The following is a 19485-nucleotide window of genomic DNA, read 5'->3' as shown; positions in this document are numbered from 1 at the left end:
GGCTATATACCTTCAGTGATCACGCTCCTGGGAGACAACAGCATGTCGTTCACAAGGAGCAAGGGGGCCAAGGCACAGGGTTATTTTGCTACCTGTACCTCTTGTGCGGCTATGTTACCTGCAGGTTCCACCTACCCTCACTGTGAGCAATGCTCGGCCCCTGTGGCTCTCGCTCAGCCGGAGCCTGAGGCACTAGGGGGTCCCTCGGCCCAGGTAGAACCACCGGCCCCCCCTGTCCAGATGGCAGGGACAGAGTTTGCTGTTTTAGCTGACAAACTCTCTGAGTCGCTTTCTCATTCCATGACTCAGTCTATGGATAAATGGTCTGCTAAGTTTCTAGAGGTTTTGCAGTCCAGACCGGCCCTTACACAGGCCCCGAGCACTGCGGGATCACCCCCAGGCCCCTCTCGGTCTGCGACTAAGCGTGTTCCTGGTGTGGCCTCTAGTTATTACGTGCAGGACTCCGGCACGGACCGTAGTCCCAGACCAGCTAAGCGGGCTCGCTTAGAATCTTCCCCGACTTCTTCACGCAGTTCGGGGTCTCAGCATGAGGATTCTCTAGAGGAGGAGGCGGAGGTCGCAGCTCAGGACTCTGATCCTAACGTTGCGCTCAATCTGGATACACCTGAAGGGGACGCCATAGTGAATGATCTTATAGCATCCATCAACCAGGTGCTAGATCTGTCTCCCCCAACTCCGCCTACAGAGGATTCGGCTTCACAACAGGAGAAACACCAGTTTAGGTTTCCTAAACGTACACGGAGTGCTTTCTTCGATCACTCTAACTTTAGAGATGCTGTCCAGAAGCACAGGGCTTTCCCGGACAAGCGCTTTACTAAACGCCTTAATGACACACGTTACCCCTTCCCCGCTGACGTAGTTAAGGGTTGGGCTCAGTGTCCCAAGGTGGATCCTCCAGTCTCTAGACTGGCGGCTAGATCCGTAGTAGCAGTGGCTGACGGTGCATCGCTTAAGGATGCCACGGACAGGCAGATAGAGCTACTACTGAAATCCATCTATGAAGCCATAGGCGCATCTTTTGCCCCAGCCTTTGCAGCAGTGTGGGCACTCCAGGCTATCTCAGCTTGTCTGTCTGAGATTAATGCGGTCACCCGTACCGCTGCGCCACAAGTAACATCTTTGACTTCTCAGGCGTCAGTATTTGCATCCTACGCCATGAATGCTGTCCTGGACTCGGCTAGCCGTACAGGGGTTGCATCAGCCAATTCTGTGGCAGTCCGCAGGGCCATGTGGCTACGCGAATGGAAGGCAGACTCTGCTTCCAAAAAGTTCTTGACCGGTTTGCCTTTTTCTGGCGACCGACTGTTTGGCGAGCGATTGGATGAAATTATTAAGCAATCCAAGGGAAAGGACTCGTCCTTACCCCAACCCAAACCAAACCGACCTCAGCAACGGAAAGTTCAAGCGAGGTTTCGGTCCTTTCGGCCCTCAGCCAGATCCCAACCCTCCTCGTCCAACAGACCACAGAAGAGCCAGAGGAATTCTTCTGCATGGCGGTCTAAGTCACGTCCTCCAAAGACCGCTGGAGGCACCGTCTCCAAGGCGGCCTCCTCATGACTTTCGGCCGCCCCAAACCGCATCCTCGGTCGGTGGCAGGCTCTCCCGCTTTTGCGACGCCTGGTGGCCACATGTCCATGACCGATGGGTGAGGGACATTCTGTCTCACGGTTACAGGATAGAGTTCGGCTCTCGTCCTCCGACTCGTTTTTTCAGAACATCTCCGCCCCCAGAGCAGACAGTTGCGCTTTTTCAGGCGGTGGACACTCTGAAAACAGAAGGAGTGGTGATCCCCGTTCCCCTCCAGGAACGCGGTCGCGGTTTTTACTCCAATCTGTTCGTGGTCCCAAAAAAGGACGGTTCATTCCGTCCCGTTTTGGACCTAAAATTGCTCAACAGACATGTGACAACCAGGAGGTTTCGCATGGAATCCCTCCGATCTGTCATCGCTTCGATGTCCCAAGGAGACTTCCTAGCATCAATCGACATCAAAGATGCCTATCTCCATGTGCCGATCGCTCAAGAGCATCAACGCTTCCTGCGTTTCGCCATCGGGGACGAACACCTTCAGTTTGTGGCACTGCCTTTCGGCCTGGCGACAGCCCCACGGGTCTTCACCAAGGTCATGGCATCCGTCGTAGCGATCCTTCACTCTCAGGGCCACTCGGTGATCCCTTACCTAGACGATCTCCTAGTCAAGGCACCCTCACGGGTGGCTTGTCAACACAGTCTGACCGTTGCTCTGGAGACTCTCCAGAGGTTCGGGTGGATCATCAATTTTCCAAAGTCAAAATTGTCTCCGTCCCAGTCACTGACGTACCTCGGAATGGAGTTTCATACTCTCTCAGCGATGGTCAAGCTGCCGCTGGACAAACAGCGGTCGCTGCAGACAGGGGTGCGATCCCTTCTTCAGGCACAGTCGCACCCCTTGAGGCGCCTCATGCACTTCCTGGGGAAGATGGTGGCAGCAATGGAGGCAGTGCCATTTGCGCAATTTCATCTGCGTCCACTCCAATGGGACATTCTCCGCAAATGGGACAAGAGGCCGACGTCCTTGGACAGGAACGTCTCTCTGTCTCTGGAAGCCAAGACCTCTCTTCAGTGGTGGCTTCTCCCCACTTCTCTGTCGAAAGGAAAATCCTTTCTGCCCCCATCCTGGGCTGTGGTCACGACGGACGCGAGCCTGTCAGGATGGGGAGCGGTTTTTCTCCACCACAAGGCTCAGGGAACCTGGACTCCGGCAGAGTCTTCCCTTCAGATCAATGTTCTGGAGATAAGGGCAGTGTATCTAGCCCTCAAGGCGTTCCATCGGTGGCTGGAGGGCAGGCAGATCCGCATACAGTCGGACAACGCCACGGCGGTTGCGTACATCAACCACCAGGGCGGCACTCGCAGTCGTCAAGCCTTCCAAGAAGTCCGGCGGATTCTGCTGTGGGCGGAGGCCACAGCCTCCACCATCTCCGCGGTTCACATTCCGGGCGTAGAAAGCTGGGAAGCAGACTTCCTCAGTCGCCAGGGCATGGACGCGGGGGAATGGTCTCTCCACCCGGACGTTTCAAGAGATCTGTTGCCGCTGGGGAACGCCGGACGTCGATCTCATGGCGTCTCCGCACAACAACAAGGTCCCGGCATTCATGGCACGGTCTCAGGACCACAGAGCTCTGGTGGCGGACGCCTTAGTTCAGGATTGGTCGCAGTTTCAACTGCCTTATGTATTCCCTCCTCTGGCAATGCTGCCCAGAGTGTTGCGCAAGATCAGGTCCGATTGCCGCCGCGCCATCCTCGTCGCTCCAGATTGGCCGAGGCGGTCGTGGTACCCGGATCTGTGGCATCTCACGGTGGGGCAACCGTGGGCGCTCCCAGACCGACCAGACTTGCTATCTCAAGGGCCATTTTTCCATCTGAATTCTGCGGCCCTCAACCTGACTGTGTGGCCATTGAGTCCTGGCTCTTAGCGTCCTCAGGGTTGTCTCATGATGTCATTGCCACTATGAGACAGGCCAGGAAGCCAACGTCAGCCAAGATCTACCACAGAACTTGGAGGATCTTCTTAGCCTTGTGCTCTGAGAGGGGGTTTATCCCCTGGCCGTTTGCCTTACCCAGGTTTCTTTCCTTCCTTCAATCGGGATTGGACAAGGGTTTGTCTCTCGGCTCTCTCAAAGGTCAAGTCTCGGCGCTTTCCGTGTTTTTTCAAAAGCGTCTAGCCAGGCTTCCGCAGGTACGCACGTTCCTGCAGGGAGTTTGCCACATAGTCCCACCTTACAAGCGTCCGCTGGAACCCTGGGATCTCGACATGGTTCTACGGGCTCTTCAAAAACCACCTTTTGAGCCGCTGCGGGATGTCTCTCTATCACGTCTTTCGCAGAAGGTGGCATTTCTAGTGGCGGTTACTTCACTCCGTAGAGTGTCAGAGCTTGCAGCGCTGTCATGCAAAGGCCCTTTCCTGGTTTTTCACCAGGATAAGGTGGTTCTGCATCCGGTCCCGGACTTTCTCCCTAAGGTGGTGTCCAATTTTCATCTCAATCAGGATATTTCCTTGCCTTCATTTTGCCCTCATCCAGTTCACCAATGTGAAAAGGATTTGCATTTGTTAGATCTAGTGAGAGCACTCCGGATCTACGTGTCTCGCACGGCGCCCCTGCGCCGCTCTGATGCGCTCTTTGTCCTTGTCGCTGGCCAGCGTAAGGGGTCGCAGGCTTCCAAGTCTACCTTGGCTCGGTGGATCAAGGAACCGATTTTTGAAGCCTATCGTTCTTCTGGGCTTCCGATTCCTTCAGGGCTGAAAGCCCATTCTACCAGAGCCGTGGGTGCGTCCTGGGCATTGCGGCACCAGGCTACGGCTCAGCAGGTGTGTCAGGCGGCTACCTGGTTGAGTCTGCACACCTTCACGAAACACTATCAGGTGCATGCCTATGCTTCGGCAGATGCCAGCCTAGGTAGGCGAGTCCTTCAGGCGGCGGTTGCCCTCCTGTAAGAGGGGGCCGTTTTACGGCTCTTTTTATCGAGGTATTATTTACCCACCCAGGGACTGCTTTTGGACGTCCCAATTGTCTGGGTCTCCCAATGGAGCGACAAAGAAGAAGGGAATTTTGTTTACTTACCGTAAATTCCTTTTCTTCTAGCTCCTATTGGGAGACCCAGCACCCGCCCCTGTTCCCTTCGGGCTGTTTGTTCTTTTGTGTACACATGTTGTTCATGTTGAATTGTTCTTTTGGTTCATGGTTTCAGTTCTCCGAACATCCTTCGGATTGAATTTACCTTAGACCAATTTATAAGTTTTCCTCCTTCCTGCTTTGGCACCAAAACTGATGGGCCCGTGATGCACGGGGGGTGTATAGGCAGAGGGGAGGGGTTACACTTTTTAAAGTGTAATGCTTTGTGTGGCCTCCGGAGGCAGTAGCTATACACCCAATTGTCTGGGTCTCCCAATAGGAGCTAGAAGAAAAGGAATTTACGGTAAGTAAACAAAATTCCCTTCTTTCTCAATTAAAAACAAATAATATGTACACATTAAAACATTAATACTTTATATTTTTACAGTTATTGAAAAAAAAAATTCTGACAACACCTTCCCTTTAAAGCATGTGGGGCAGCAGCTTTTTTTTTTTTTCAATCTAATGCGTAGGCTGACTCAGCGAGACCAATGGCAAGATCAGCTGCATTATCTAATCCAGCATTTAGATCCCTCTGGTGAAATGTTGGCCCGGGGATATGCAGGTCAAATCAGAATTGTGCACTATTCTGTGTTTTCGGCACTGTTATGACATCTTGGAGAAGGCAGGAGACAGAAATAGGGGCTTTGCAAATCTGTCCTTTCCAACCTACAAGAGGTCCTTTCGAAGGAGATGGACTAGTAGAAGACAACTCCCTGAAGGACAGGAGAGATGGTCGAATCCGAAGAAAATGAGCGGTGGCTTTATATTCAAAGATTCCGTCCAAGATAATAAAAAATCCTCTGTGACTTCTGTCCCCAGGTGGGGGGACGAGGCGCTTTCTCCCCGGCTGGAAAAAGATTTCTACAAAAACTGGATCCTTAGTTTAGCTGGGTCCAGGTTAAAATTGGAGTTCCGGACTGTTCCCCTGCAGAGGTTCATATTTATGTCTCCTCTGTCTTCGATGGGGAAAAGCTGGCTCTAGAGCCAGGTTCTGAATCTTGTAAGAAAGTCTGCTCTCTTGGAAATCCCAGTTCAAGTGCAGGGGAGGGAATTATATTCCCATTTTCTTAATATAAAAAAAAGCCAGACTGGTCATTCCTAACGATAATAAACTTAAGGCAGCTGAACAAATTCCTGAAGATCCAGAATTTCAAAATAGAGTCCATAAAGTCAATAATAAAGATGTTGTTCCTGGATTGTTACATGGTAGAACTGGATCTGAAAGATGCATACGATCACATGCCGATACACATAGACTACCAAAGATTCCTTAGGATAGCCTTAATTGTGGAGGGCAAAATAAGACCCTTCCAATACAGAGCCCTTCCCTTCTGTCTGTCAGTAGATCCTTGTATTTTCATGAAATTAATATCAAAAGCGACGGTCCACCTGCGAGTTAAAGAGGCTCTGACAGTTCCTTATCTAGATGACTTTTTAATCATCGGCAATTCCAGTCATCACTGCAACATCCAGCTGCAAGAGGTCTGCGCCACCTTAGAAAGCCTAGGTTCTCTCTTGAATATAAAAAAAAAAATATCAAAGCTAGAGCCACTAAGAACACAAGTTTTTCTGGGCCTCATACTAGACTCCAGGGCTAAGGAATGTTGACTACCAGAGATCAAAATAGTCGGATCTCTGATGCGATAAAGCTTCCCACTATATCCCTCAGGACAGCGATTTCTCCAAGTTCCTTAACCTCATTTATATAGGTAGTGTTATGGGCCCAACTTCATACTAGGAGATTGTATTGGGACATACTAATGAACAAATTCGCCTTACATCATTGTCACCTCAAAGGAAAGTTGACATCTCTATCAACAGTCCTGTCACTTTGTTGGTAGTTGGACACAGAAAATGTAGCCCGAGGAGTTCCCTGTATGCCTCAAATTTAAAAAATTGTAACTACAGATGCGAGTACCTGAGGATGGGGAGCCCATTTTCAGGATCACCTGATTTTAAAGGAGGATGGTCAGGAAAAGAAAGATCAGCCTCATTTAAACATGAAAGAATTGCTAGCAAGGGAATTGCCTCCTTAAAGGGTTGTCACGTAAGAATCCACTTGGAGAATCTGGTAATGGTGGCTTATCTGCTTCATTGGGAGGGGATACTTTCTTTGACAGAGGATTGCCTTTTTTTTATCTGCCTTACACATAAAGAGAAAGGAGAAACAGAGCAGACCTCTTAAGCTGCAATCAGCTGAAGCAGGGAAAATTGGTCTTGGACCAATCAATTTTCAGTCAGATTCTGGACATGAGAAATCTTCCAGCTATAGACCTTTTTGTGAACAGACAAAACAGGAAGGTGGAGAGGTTCTTTTCTCTAAATCCCAAAGATCATCCTCAGGTGGTCGACGCTTTCTTGATCAAATGTAGCTTCAACCTAGGATGTGCATTCCCATCAGTGATTCTTATCTCGGCAGTCCTGAGGAAGGTTAAGTAAGGACAGAACGAGCCATTTTAATAGCACATTTATGGCTGAAAAGACCATGGTTCGTCTGACTAAGGATAATGTCTGTAACTGATCCTTATGTATTGCCGGAGGTTCTGAACCTGCTCACAGGGGTTGGTCCAGCACCCGCAAGTGGCCAGCCTATGTCTAATGGCGTGGAATTTGAAAGGTAGTTATTGAGAAAGGGTTTTCTCCTAGCCAGATTGCTACCTTGCTCCAAAGCAGGAAAGCAATCGCCACTAATATATGGTAGAACATGGAGAAATTTCTAGTCCAGCTCAGGGGCTAAACTGGAAGAGGGGGTGCCATGTAACAGCACACTAAAATTCCTTCAAAAAGGTTTAGAGCAGGGTTTCTCGACTAGCACCCTTAAGGTTCAGGTATCAGCTTTAGGAGCCCTTTATAACTGTGACATGGCAGGCAATCATGGGGTGTCCCATTTTATTAAAGCCTGCTTAGATCTAGGCTTAATCTGTTTTTAGATCAGTGTTTCTCTGTGGGATTTCAGTTTGATGTTAACAGCATATCATAATCCCCTTTTAAACCGTTAGGCTCCACATCTGTGAAGCTTCTCTTTGAATACAGTTTTGCTAATGGCCTTAACATCAGCCTGTAGGGTTATGACATTCAGGCTATATGAGTGGATCTTCCCTCTACTCAAGTTTTAGAACATAGGGTCATTTTGAAACCTGATCCAGCATATCTCCCCAAGGTAGCTTCTAAATTTCATAGGTCTCAGGAAATGGTTCTTCCATTATGTTGTGATAGTCCCAGTAATCACAAGGAAGAGAGATTACATACTTTGGACACAAGAAGGTGTCTTATTGCATACCTGTTGGTTACAGAGGCCTGGTGAGTTGATAGGTCATTGTTCAGATCCTTCCAGGGTCATAGGAAAGGACTTATGGCTTTTAAAAGTATTTGACCAATGTTAATTAGGGAAGCAATTAGTTTGGCATAATCTTTGTCCGGTAAGGCTGTTCTGGAGGGGTTGAAAGCTTATTCTATAAGAGCCATGCAACTTCCTGTGCGTAGAGGTCAGATGTGTCCATTGAAAAAATTTGTAAGGCAGCCACATGATCTTCGCCTTCTACTTTTTATAGACACTATAGACCGGATTTGCCTTCCTCTTCTGATCCTGCATTTTGTAGAAAGCTGTTGTTCCACCCCGCATTACACTGTGTGCAGAATTATTAGGCAAATGAGTATTTTGATCACATGATACTTTTTATACATGTTGACCTACTCCAAGCTGTATAGGCTTGAGAGCCAACTACCAATTAAGTAAATCAGGTGATGTGCATCTCTGTAATGAGGAGGGGTGTGGTGTAAAGACATCAACACCCTATATAAGGTGTGCTAACTTCCTTTCCTTTGGCAAAATGGGTCAGAAGAGAAATTTGACAGGCTCTGAAAAGTCCAAAATTGTGAGTTATCTTGCAGAGGGATGCAGCAGTCTTGAAGTTACCAAACTTTTGAAGCGTGATCACCGAACAATCAAGTGTTTCATGGCAAATAGCCAACAGGGTCGCAAGAAGCATGTTGGGCAAAAATGGTGCAAAATAACTGCCCATGAATTGAGGAAAATCAAGCGTGAAGCTGCCAAAATGCCATTTGCCAGCAGTTTGGCCATATTTCAGAGCTGCAACGTTACTGGAGTATCAAAAAGCACAATGTGTGCCATACTCAGGGACATGGCCAAGGTAAGGAAGGCTGAAAAACGACCACCTTTGAACAAGAAACATAAGATAAAATGTCAAGACTGGGCCAAGAAATATCTTAAGACTGATTTTTCAAAGGTTTTATGGACTGATGAAATGAGTGACACTTGATGGGCCAGATGGATGGGCCAAAGGCTGGATCAGTAAAAGGCAGAGAGCTCCACTCTGACTCAGACGCCAGCAAGATGGAGGTGGGGTACTGGTATGGGCTGGTATCATTAAAGATGAACTTGTGGGACCTTTTTGGGTTGAGGATGGAGTGAAGTTCAACTCACAGACCTACTGCCAGTTTCTAGAAGACAATTTCTTCAAGCAGTGATACAGGAAGAAGTCGGTATTGTTCAAGAAAAACATGATTTTCATGCAGGACAATGCTCTATCACATGCATCCAACTACTCCACAGCTTGGCTGGCCAATAAAGGTCTAAAAGATGAAAAAATGACATGGCCCCCTTGTTCACTTGATCTGATCCCCATAGAGAACCTGTGGTCCCTCATAAAATGTGAGATCTACTGTGAGGGAAAACAGTACACCTCTTGGAACAGTGTCTGGGAGGCTGCGGTGGCTGCTGCACGCAATGTTGATCGTAAATAGATCAAGCAACTGACAGAATCTATGGATGGTAGGCTGTTGAGTGTCATAAAGAAAGGTGGCTATATTGGTCACTAATCGTTTGGGGTTTTGTTTTTGTATGTCAGAAATGTTTGTTTCTAAATTTTGTGCAGTTATATCGGTTTACCTGGTGCAAATAAACAAGTGAGATGGGAATATATTTGGTTTTTATTAAGTTGCCTAACAAGTCTGTACAGTAATAGTTACCTGCACAAACAGATATCCTCCTAAGATAGCCAAATCTAAAAAAAACCACTCCATATGTATGTTGCCTGATTTCTATGTGTCTGTGTATGATACATGTATGTGTCTGTGTGTGTGTGATATGTGTGTTGTTTACTGTCTGATCAATTTCATATTCCTCTTCTAGTGACATCACTTCCTTGCAAAACGCAGGCAGTGATGATCATGATGTCCCGAGAAACGTGAAATAACGCAGAAAAACGCAATGAAACGCACAGAATTTGCTACCTGCGTTATTCCCTGCGGTATTTCAGGATTACATTAAAGTGAATGGAGAGAAAAACTGCAGGGATCTGCGGAAAAGAATTGACATGCAATTTTTTTTGCTGCAGAAAACATGCAGCAAAACCTGTAGTTGACAAAAAACTATAGGTTTTGCTGGGGAAAGACTGCAGAAAGGTTATGAACATTTTCTGCATCAAAACTGCGGCAAAACCGCGGTAAAAACTGCAGCGTGCGCACAGGGCCTTACACAGTAAGCAGGGACACTTATAGAAGATTCTTAGCACAAGAACTTTTTTTTTTTGTTTTGTTAAACACATCCATTTGTTAAACTTCTTATTCGAAAATCTATTGATTAAAAAAATCAAGTATTACACTCAGTAGAAAATGAGCGAGGATCTGTGTACCATGTAGATCATTGTGTTATTCCACACTTGAATCATGATGTTATGTTATGGAGACTGGATATACTCACACTTCTCTGTATTTCTCCGCAGGCGATACCCTGGATGTCAGTTTGTAAATTTTGGATCCTGGATTGCATTCTCTTTCCCCATTGCCTTCATTATCTTAATATTTTCCTGGATGTGGATTAACTGGCTTTTCCTGGGTTTTAGGTAAATATTAATATGCTGTGATGTATTGTAGAATCCATATAGTGTAAGAGATGGAATTCAATTCCATCTGTGGTCTATAAAGTGAACATCTGTCTGTCGTCACATATTCGCTGGAAGTTCCATCACATTTTAGGCTATGGCTACACATCGACGTGTTACGCAACAACCATTCTCAGAAAAGTCGTGAAACAAAAACATTTTTACAGCTTGTTCTGTGAATTGCTGTCGTTTTACTATTTTTGTGCAGTGATTATGCTGTAATACAAAAGTGTTAAATTGCAGACAAGTCACAACTTGAAATGAAGTTTATGGAAAGTGTGTCTCCTGCAAAAAGTGACAGAAAATCCAACACATCTGGAGACTTTTGCAACTGTGTTGAAGGCGCAAGAAATTGCAGGTCCCAAGACAAAATATGAAATCATTACATCCGATGTTGCAACGTGTTACTATGTTTTAAGTGTACTTCCTAGCTTTAATGAAAAAGTAGTTCTACTAAGTTTGTCCAAATGATGACTACCACAAATGGTCCCTTAATATATGTTAGTACTGTCTACCTGGTGGCGTTGGTGTCCATCATGCCACATATATAGCACCATGCAATGTTTTCCATTTATAAAAGAACCCCAATGAAGTTAACTGATCTCTAAAGGAGTTGTCTCTAAAGAGTTCCCTTTCCAAATCATTTATATTACTGGGTGGCACTTTTAAGTCAGTCGATCACTTTGGGTTCTCAAAGTGCTATTTCAGCACCAAGAAATCGCATTGGGGTGAAGAACTTAGTTTATTTTTTTGCAATATTCTGTAGCGCCACCCTCCCCTGGCTGATGACAGGTCATTGGCCTTGTACTAGAGCAATCAGCCAGCGGAGGGCGCTGCTAAGAAGGAAATACAGTGCGAGGTCGAGAAGATGTAAGTGCATTGTCAAGCTCCATTCAGTTCCCGACTCAATGTCAAAACCTTATATCTTGTTGCTGGAACAACATTTTGGGGGCAGAAAGGGATCACCTGGCTTATTTTTAGAATGGTTAAAGTTTTATATTAATGGTTTGAGGGGGATAAAAGTCTGCTAGAGTTGGGACACCTAGAGGGTGGCTTTTCAGAAGAAATCTAGCAACCCTGCTGTATTCCTGTATAGCACTGCTGATAATACTTCTTGCAGCTGGCATGATAACACTTTATAGGCGATATCTTTAGCTGCCCTCACCACCAGTTTTTACAGGTCTACAACTAGAATATTTGTGCTGGGTGACTCTTACAGCATTTGTTTTTGACCTGTCTCACCTAACCATCTGGTAGGGAGAATGGCTCCAGCACGCTGGGTGGTACAGTTACCAAGACAACCATATTAATTAAAATTGGACACTCGCACACTACTTTCCAGGTGTATTACGGTTGCCATAGCAACTGTACCACCCAGTGTGCAGGAGTCTCCGCACTCCAGATGGTAAGGTCAGCTGGGAGTGCACATATGCTTCAAGGCTGATACCATTTTGTGGTCTAATAGATCTATTAACAATTTAAGGATTTATGGCATTTTTATTCTCATTTTGAAATGTGTTTTGTATACTTTCATGTTGTGGTGCCATTCAGAGAAACTATTATCTGTAAATATTATACCGGAGTGTATATGTGCCCGCTCCGGTCCCAGAGTGGGGTGTTAGGAGCTCTGTAGATCAGAACCCTCAAACCTTGGGCAGTTTGTGGAGTGGCCCCTGCTGGAGGGGGGAGATGCAGCTTTTTGGTAGATATTTCAAATATTTCAATTACAATGGCAAAATCCAGCATTTGCCCGGGGATCCCTTTTAAGTCTTGTGTTTAATTTATTAGCCACAAAAAAAAGATTTATTCTTATATATATAACTAGTGTGGTGGCATCTCTATAGTAGACTATTGGAGCTATGATTACTAGTACCTTATAGCAGACCTGTGCGGCTTACGAGCCACATCTGGCCCTCTGGCTCCATCTGGCCCTATGATCCGACTCTCTGGCCACATCCGGCCCTGTGATTCAGCCCTCTGGCCACATTCGGCCCTATGATCTGGCCACATCTGGCCCTCTGGTGACATCCGGCCCTCTGGCTGTTTCTATCTGGCCTGCTGACCGAGACAGCTGGAGGGCTAAAACAATGGCCTACTTGCCGCACCATTCAGCTGCTCTTCTCAGTCCAGTGTCCCAATTCCACCATTATCTGCATTCTTAATGTTGAGCAGAATTAATTTCAGCCTATTCGTTCGACTCTGCACAACAGTCACGGTTTCATGTGACCCTTGGGGAAATTAATTGCCTACCACTGCTTTATAGTAATACATTGTGTTAAAGGACTCTGTCAGCAGAGAATGACTGTTCGAACCAAGTACAGGCGCTCGGTGCGTCATGGAGGGGCCAAATATTTGAGCACAACTTACAACCTGGTTGTGTTCATCTATCTCCAACCTTCCCTTCTTTGATTGACAGCTCTGGGTTCATAGAGCCTGAAAACAGCAGAGATAAAGGGAAAACAATCAGGTGGGAAGCTGTGCTTAAATAGCCCCATTATAATGCACTGAGCCCCTGTCCGTCTGTGCTGAGAGTCTCTTTAAAGTCAGCAATGCTTCTGTTTCCTGTATCCACTACATGTATTGTATTATTTTATTTTTTAATTTTTATCTTCTGACACCTACCACCTGCTGATACCAAATCATAAAAAAATAACTGCACAAGTAATTGCCAAGCATTCACATGAACAGGAGATCCCAATGATAGCACCGCAAATTACTGTACATTACTGTGCTGTAAATTACTGTTCCACATTCACTCTTGATCCAACATTTTAAGCATTTTTCGATGTCAGGTACTCAGTATCGTATATCCATTTATTGAGGGTTTGATCTTTGTTATATATGGACCTCAGTTAGGATGATGGTTCCACAGTAGAAAAATACCAGACCTCTGATCAATGGCATTACAGGTACATTCATATGAAAACGTTTGGGCACCCCTATTAATGTTAACCTTTTTTCTTTATAACAATTTGGGTTTTTGCAACAGCTATTTCAGTTTCATATATCTAATAAATGATGGACTCAGTAATATTTCTGAATTGAAATGAGGTTTATTGTACTAACAGAAAATGTGCAATCTGCATTTAAACTAAATTTGACAGGTGCATAAGTATGGGCACCCTCATCAATTTCTTGTTTTGAACACTCCTAACTACTTTTTACTGACTTACTGAAGCACTAAATTGGTTTTGTAACCTCATTGAGCTTTGAACTTCATAGGCAGGTGTATCCAATCATGAGGAAAGGTATTTAAGGTGCGCCGGTTGTTCATCGTTCCTGAGGCAGCACGCATCGCTACGTGTGACACCCCTGGAACGATGAACTGCAGCTTAACTGCGGCCGCCGGCAATGCGGAATTGAAGGAGGGGGGCAGGATGTTACTTCCCGCTCATCTCCGCCCCTTCGCTTCTATTGACTGGCCGCTGTGTGACGTCGCTGTGATGCCGAACGTCCCTCCCGCTTCAGCAAGAGGATGTTCGCCGCCCACAGCGACGTCTCTCAGCAGGTAAGTGCGTGTGATGGGGGAAAACAACTTTGTGCGCCACGGGCAACTAATTGCCCGTGACGCACAACGACGGAGGCTGGTACGATCGCTCCCGTGTGACGCCGTCATTAGGCCCTATAATAATCATGCCTGTTCACTTTTCTTAGCTTTGATTATCCAGAAATGATCTTTAATCCATATGCAAATGTGGGTGCTTTATGCACCCTTGTTGTGGCCCAAACTCTCAGTGCACTGTCCTTTACTGATTGATAGCTTTGTCTGAACTGAAAACAGCTGTGTGTGCACACTGACTGCAGGGGCAGAGCACACAGTGTAGAAGCTGAGCAGATGCGCACATATCCATCTCTCCTGTCTGCAGTGCGCAGTTCAGACAGCTCTGTTAGGCTTCTTTCACACATCAGTTTTTTTGCCATCAGGCGCAATCCGGCGAATTGGTCAAAAAAACGGATTTCTCAAAGACATGTATTAGCGCCAGATTGCAACACATGGCCTCACGTTTCATCCGTCATACGACTGAGCCGGCAAAAATTGTCTGTGCGGCCGCCAGAAGCAACGTCCAAAAGGACAAACCGGATTGTGCCTGATGGCAAAAAACTGATGTGTGAAAGAGGCCTTAGTCAACATGGGGTGAGGTGGAACTGTGCGGTGAGAGTTTTAGCCACGCTGAAGGTGAACCAAGCACCCACAATGTCATTTGGATTAAAGATCAATGTCCGGATAATGAAGGTGAACAAAAGTTAACGGCATGATTTTTATAGGGGCAAAGTACCATACATGACAATTAGATTTGGCCGTAATCAACTCCCTTAAGGCCCTGTGCACACTAGGCGTTTTTACCCGCGGTTTTGCTGCGGAAATTTCTTGAGAAATGCTTGTGATCTTTCTGCAGACATTTCCCAGCAAAACCTATGGGAAAAAAAAATATCTGTGCGCACACTGCGTTTTTTTTTGTCAAGAAAATTCTTTCTGAAGATTTTTTTGAGAAAATGTGCATGTCATTTCTTTTCCGCAGGTACCTGCGGTATACCCCCGGTATTTCACTCCATTCACTGTAATGTAATCGCGAAATACCGGGGGTATACCGCAGGTAGCAAATAATGTGCGGTATACCCCCGGTATGGCCGCGATTTACCTGCGGTAATGCTAATCACTGCCTGCGGTTTTGCAGGGGAGTGATGTCATTATGTCAGGAAGAGGAAGCGGAGCAGAGTAAACACACACGTCACACTCCCTGGACGCCGCACAGAAGAACTTCCGTGTGACCTCCAGGTGCCCGTGCAGTCTGTGTCTCGCTCCAGCCCCGCGGCTTTCTACACAGCAGTGTCAGTGTCTGCCCGCAGTATCAAGAGCTTGTCACCCTGCAGTGCGTGCAGCCGAGGGGATGCCGAGCGCTGCTGTCAAGAGGTGAGATGAGATCATTACCTGTGGTGACTATCTCCTGACGTCACCGCTGTCACTGCTGTCTATCCCCGCGGCCCGAGACTGTCACTAGCGGTGACGTCACGGGTTCTCGCGATACTGCTGAGAACGCGGCGGGCATAGAAGGTAGTGACAGCGCTGATGTCAGCAGTGCAGGAGATCATCACAGCAGGTAATGATCTCATCTAACCTCCTGATGGCAGCGCTCGTCATCCCCTGCAGTAACTTGGGCTGACCTATTAATGTTAGCTCACGTCACTGCATTGCTCTCCCAGCCAATGGGGAACCTTCTGTTCTTGATTGACTGGGACAGTGACTATGGTATGGATCGTCGTGGGACCCCCTTATTGGATTACGCCGGACCCGTATTTGATTGTTCTTGTCAATAAGTTGGTGAAAGAGGGAATGTGGGGAGTGTTTTTTCAAATAAACCTTTTTTTGTTGTCTACATTTTATTTATTACTGACTGGGTTGGTGATGTTGGGTATCTGATAGACGCTTGACATCACAAACCCCAGGGCCTGATGCCAGGTGACATTACACATCTGGCATCAACCCCATATATTACCCCGTTTGCCACCGCACCAGGGCAACGGGATGAGTTGGGACGAAGCGCCAGGATTGGCACATCTAATGGATGCGCCACTTCTGGGGTGGCTGCAGCCTGCTATTTTTAGGCTGGGGAGTGTCCAATAACAGTGGACCTCCCTAGTCTGAGAATATCAGACCCCAGCTGTCCGCTTTACTTTGGCTGGTGATACAATTTGGGGGGACCCCACTTTTTTTGTTTTAAATTATTTATTTAATGTAAAATAACAGCGTGGGGTGCCCTTTGTTTTGGATTACCAGCCAAGGTGAAGCTGCCAGCTGTGGTCTGCAGGCTACAGCCGTCTGCTTTACCCTAGCTGGCTACAAAAGATGCCCCCCACGTCGTTTTTTTTTTAAATTATTTATTTTTTGGCTAAATACAAGGCTAGGCACCCTTTAGTGCCACATGAAAGTCACTAAAGGGTGCCAGCTTAGAATATGCAGGGGGGTGGTACATTATATAGGTCTTTCTCATCTATCTGTCTGTCTGTCTGTCTATCTATCTATTCACCTATCCATCTTTCCCTCTATCCATTATCTGTCTATCGATTATCGATCTATTATCTATATTATTTATTGCAGTTCAGCATAAAAAAACCGCAGGGACCAACCTGCGGAAAAACCGCGGCAAAAACGCATGCGGTTTTCCCGCGGTTTTGATGCGTTTTTTTACCGCAGGTGCGGTAATCTTCAACTCCCGGAAGTTTCTCAAGAAATTTTCTTGAGAAAAATCACTTTTCTAGTGCGCACATAGCCTAAAGCTGTTTACTCTCAGATTAGTGCTTGTCCATTTAGATTTTGTTGCATTTTGATGGTCACAATATTGCAACATATTACCATAATCCATTCAGTGAAAAGTAAACGGAAACCTGATGCACAGAAGTAACAGATTAGTCAGACGGGTCATTAAGGATCATTACTACCTTTGCATTTCCTCCATTAGGCCCTGTGCACACGCTGCGCGTTTTTTACCGCGGTTTTGCTGCAGAAAATGTTCATAACCTTGCTGCAGTCCTTCCCCAGCAAAACCTATGGTACAAAAAAATGCTGTGCGCACACTGCGTTTTTTTTCACCAACAGGTTTTGCTGTGGAATTTCTGCTGCGGAATTAATGTGCATGTCAATTATTTTCTGCAGGTAACTGCAGTATTTTACCCCATTGACTAATGTAATCATGAAATACCGCAGGTAGCAAATTATGTGCGTTTCATTGCATTATTCCTACGTTATTCCTGCGATATTTTGCGTTTTTCGGGACATAGTGATTATCACTACCCTGCATTTTGCAAGGAAATGATGTCACTAGGAGAGGAAGAGGAAATAGAGCAGAGAGAAGATACACACATCACACTTGCACATATACATATATAATGCACAGACACATAGAAATCAGCAATGTACGTCCGCAGGGCTGGTATTTGGCCAGATACTGCTCCCCATATAAAATCTATAGGGACCAGAATCTGGCACAAAGGGGTAGGAGCAAGCGCTTCATACTTACCGATCACCGGGCGGCTGTCACACTTTTGCCGCACCAGCTCTTTCATCTTCCAGAGCCGCCGCTCATTAGGCTCATAACATATTCATGCCTTCCCTGCTCACCGGTGGCTGTGATTTGGTTGCATTCAGACCTACCCCCACGCTGAGTGACAGCTGTCTCACTGCAACCAATGACATCCGCCGGTGGGCGGGTCTATATCGTGCAGTACAATAAATAAATAAAAAAAAAAGTCATGTGGTTTCCCCCCCCCCCAATTTTGATACCAGCCAAGATAAAGCCACATGGCGGAGGGCTGGTATTCTCAGAATGGGGAACCCCACAGCCTAAAAATATCAGCTAGCAGCCGCCCGGAATTGCCGTATCCATTAGATGCGACAGTCCAAGGACTCTACCCGACTCATCCCGATTGCCGTGATGTGGTGGCAATTGAGGTAATAAGGAGTTAATGGCAGCCCATGTCTGCCACTAAGTCCAAGATTAGTGATGGCAGCGTCCATGACTAATCACGGTCGGTGATGTCAACACATTACCGCTCACGAGAACGTCAGGGCCTCACAAGCGTTAATAGAGTGAAATAAAAGCTGTAATATCTATCTATCTATCCCTCTATCTATCCATTATCTATCCATCGATTATCTATCTATCCCTCTATGTACCCCTCTATCTAACTATCTATCTATCTATCTATCTATCTATCTATCCATCCATTGTCTCTGTTTTTCTGTCTGTCTGTCTCTCTGTCTGTCTAAGAAGAAAGGGGGAACAATATACATAGTCATGAAAAAGTTTGGGCACCCCTATTAATGTTAACCTTTTTTCTTTATAACAATTTGGGTTTTTGCAACAGCTATTTCAGTTTCATATATCTAATAACTGATGGACTGAGTAATATTTCTGGATTGAAATGAGGTTTATTGTACTAACAGAAAATGTGCAATCCGCATTTAAACAAAATTTGACCAGTGCAAAAGTATGGGCACCCTTATCAATTTCTTGATTTGAAAACTCCTAACTACTTTTTACTGAGTTACTAAACCACTAAATTGGTTTTGTAACCTCATTGAGCTTTGAATTTCATAGGCAGGTGTATCCAATAATGAGAAAAGGTATTTAAGGTGGCCACTTGCAAGTTGTTCTCCTATTTGAATCTCCTATGAAGAGTGGCATCATGGGCTTCTCAAAACAACTCTCAAATGATCTGAAAACAAAGATTATTCAACATAGTTGTTCAGGGGAAGGATACAAAAAGTTGTCTCAGAGATTTAAACTGTCAGTTTCCACTGTGAGGAACATAGTAAGGAAATGGAAGAACACAGGTACAGTTCTTGTTAAACCCAGAAGTGGCAGGCCAATAAAAATATCAGAAAGGCAGAGAAGAAGAATGGTGAGAACAGTCAAGGACAATCCACAGACCACCTCCAAAGACCTGCAGCATCATCTTGCTGCAGATGGTGTCAATGTGCATCGGTCAACAATACAGCGCACGTTGCACAAGGAGAGGCTGTATGGGAGAGTGATGCGAAAGAAGCAGTTTCTGCAAGCACGCCACAAACAGTCACCCGAGGTATGCAAAAGCACATTTGGACAAGCCAGTTACATTTTGGAAGAAGGTCCTGTGGACTGATGAAACAAAGATTGACTTGTTTGGTCATACAAAAAGACGTTATGCATAGAAGCAAAAAAACACGGCATTCCAAGAAAAGCACTTGCTAACCACAGTAAAATTTGGTGGAGGTTCCATCATGCTTTGGGGCTGTGTGGCCAATGCCGGCAATGGGAATCTTGTAAAGTTGAGGGTCGCATGGATTCAACTCAGTATCAGCAGATTCTTGACAATAATGTGCAAGAATCAGTGACGAAATTGAAGTTACGCAGGGGATGGATATTTCAGCA

At 45.9% G+C, this 19485-nt stretch overlaps 1 protein-coding gene across 1 annotated transcript in view; it reads left to right on the top strand.

Annotated features, from left to right (window-relative positions):
• The window catches only part of LOC142254504 (solute carrier family 13 member 1-like), a 244630-nt gene that overhangs the window by 136741 nt on the left and 88404 nt on the right, over window positions 1-19485 (top strand). The window contains exon 9 of the mRNA XM_075325593.1: window positions 10418-10537. Coding sequence (XP_075181708.1) covers window positions 10418-10537 — 120 coding nt within the window. The remainder of the gene's footprint in view (window positions 1-10417; window positions 10538-19485) is intronic.

This window comes from Anomaloglossus baeobatrachus, chromosome 10, assembly GCF_048569485.1.
Source record: "Anomaloglossus baeobatrachus isolate aAnoBae1 chromosome 10, aAnoBae1.hap1, whole genome shotgun sequence".
Lineage (NCBI taxonomy): Eukaryota > Metazoa > Chordata > Amphibia > Anura > Aromobatidae > Anomaloglossus > Anomaloglossus baeobatrachus.
This window is presented reverse-complemented; position numbering and strand designations above follow the sequence as displayed.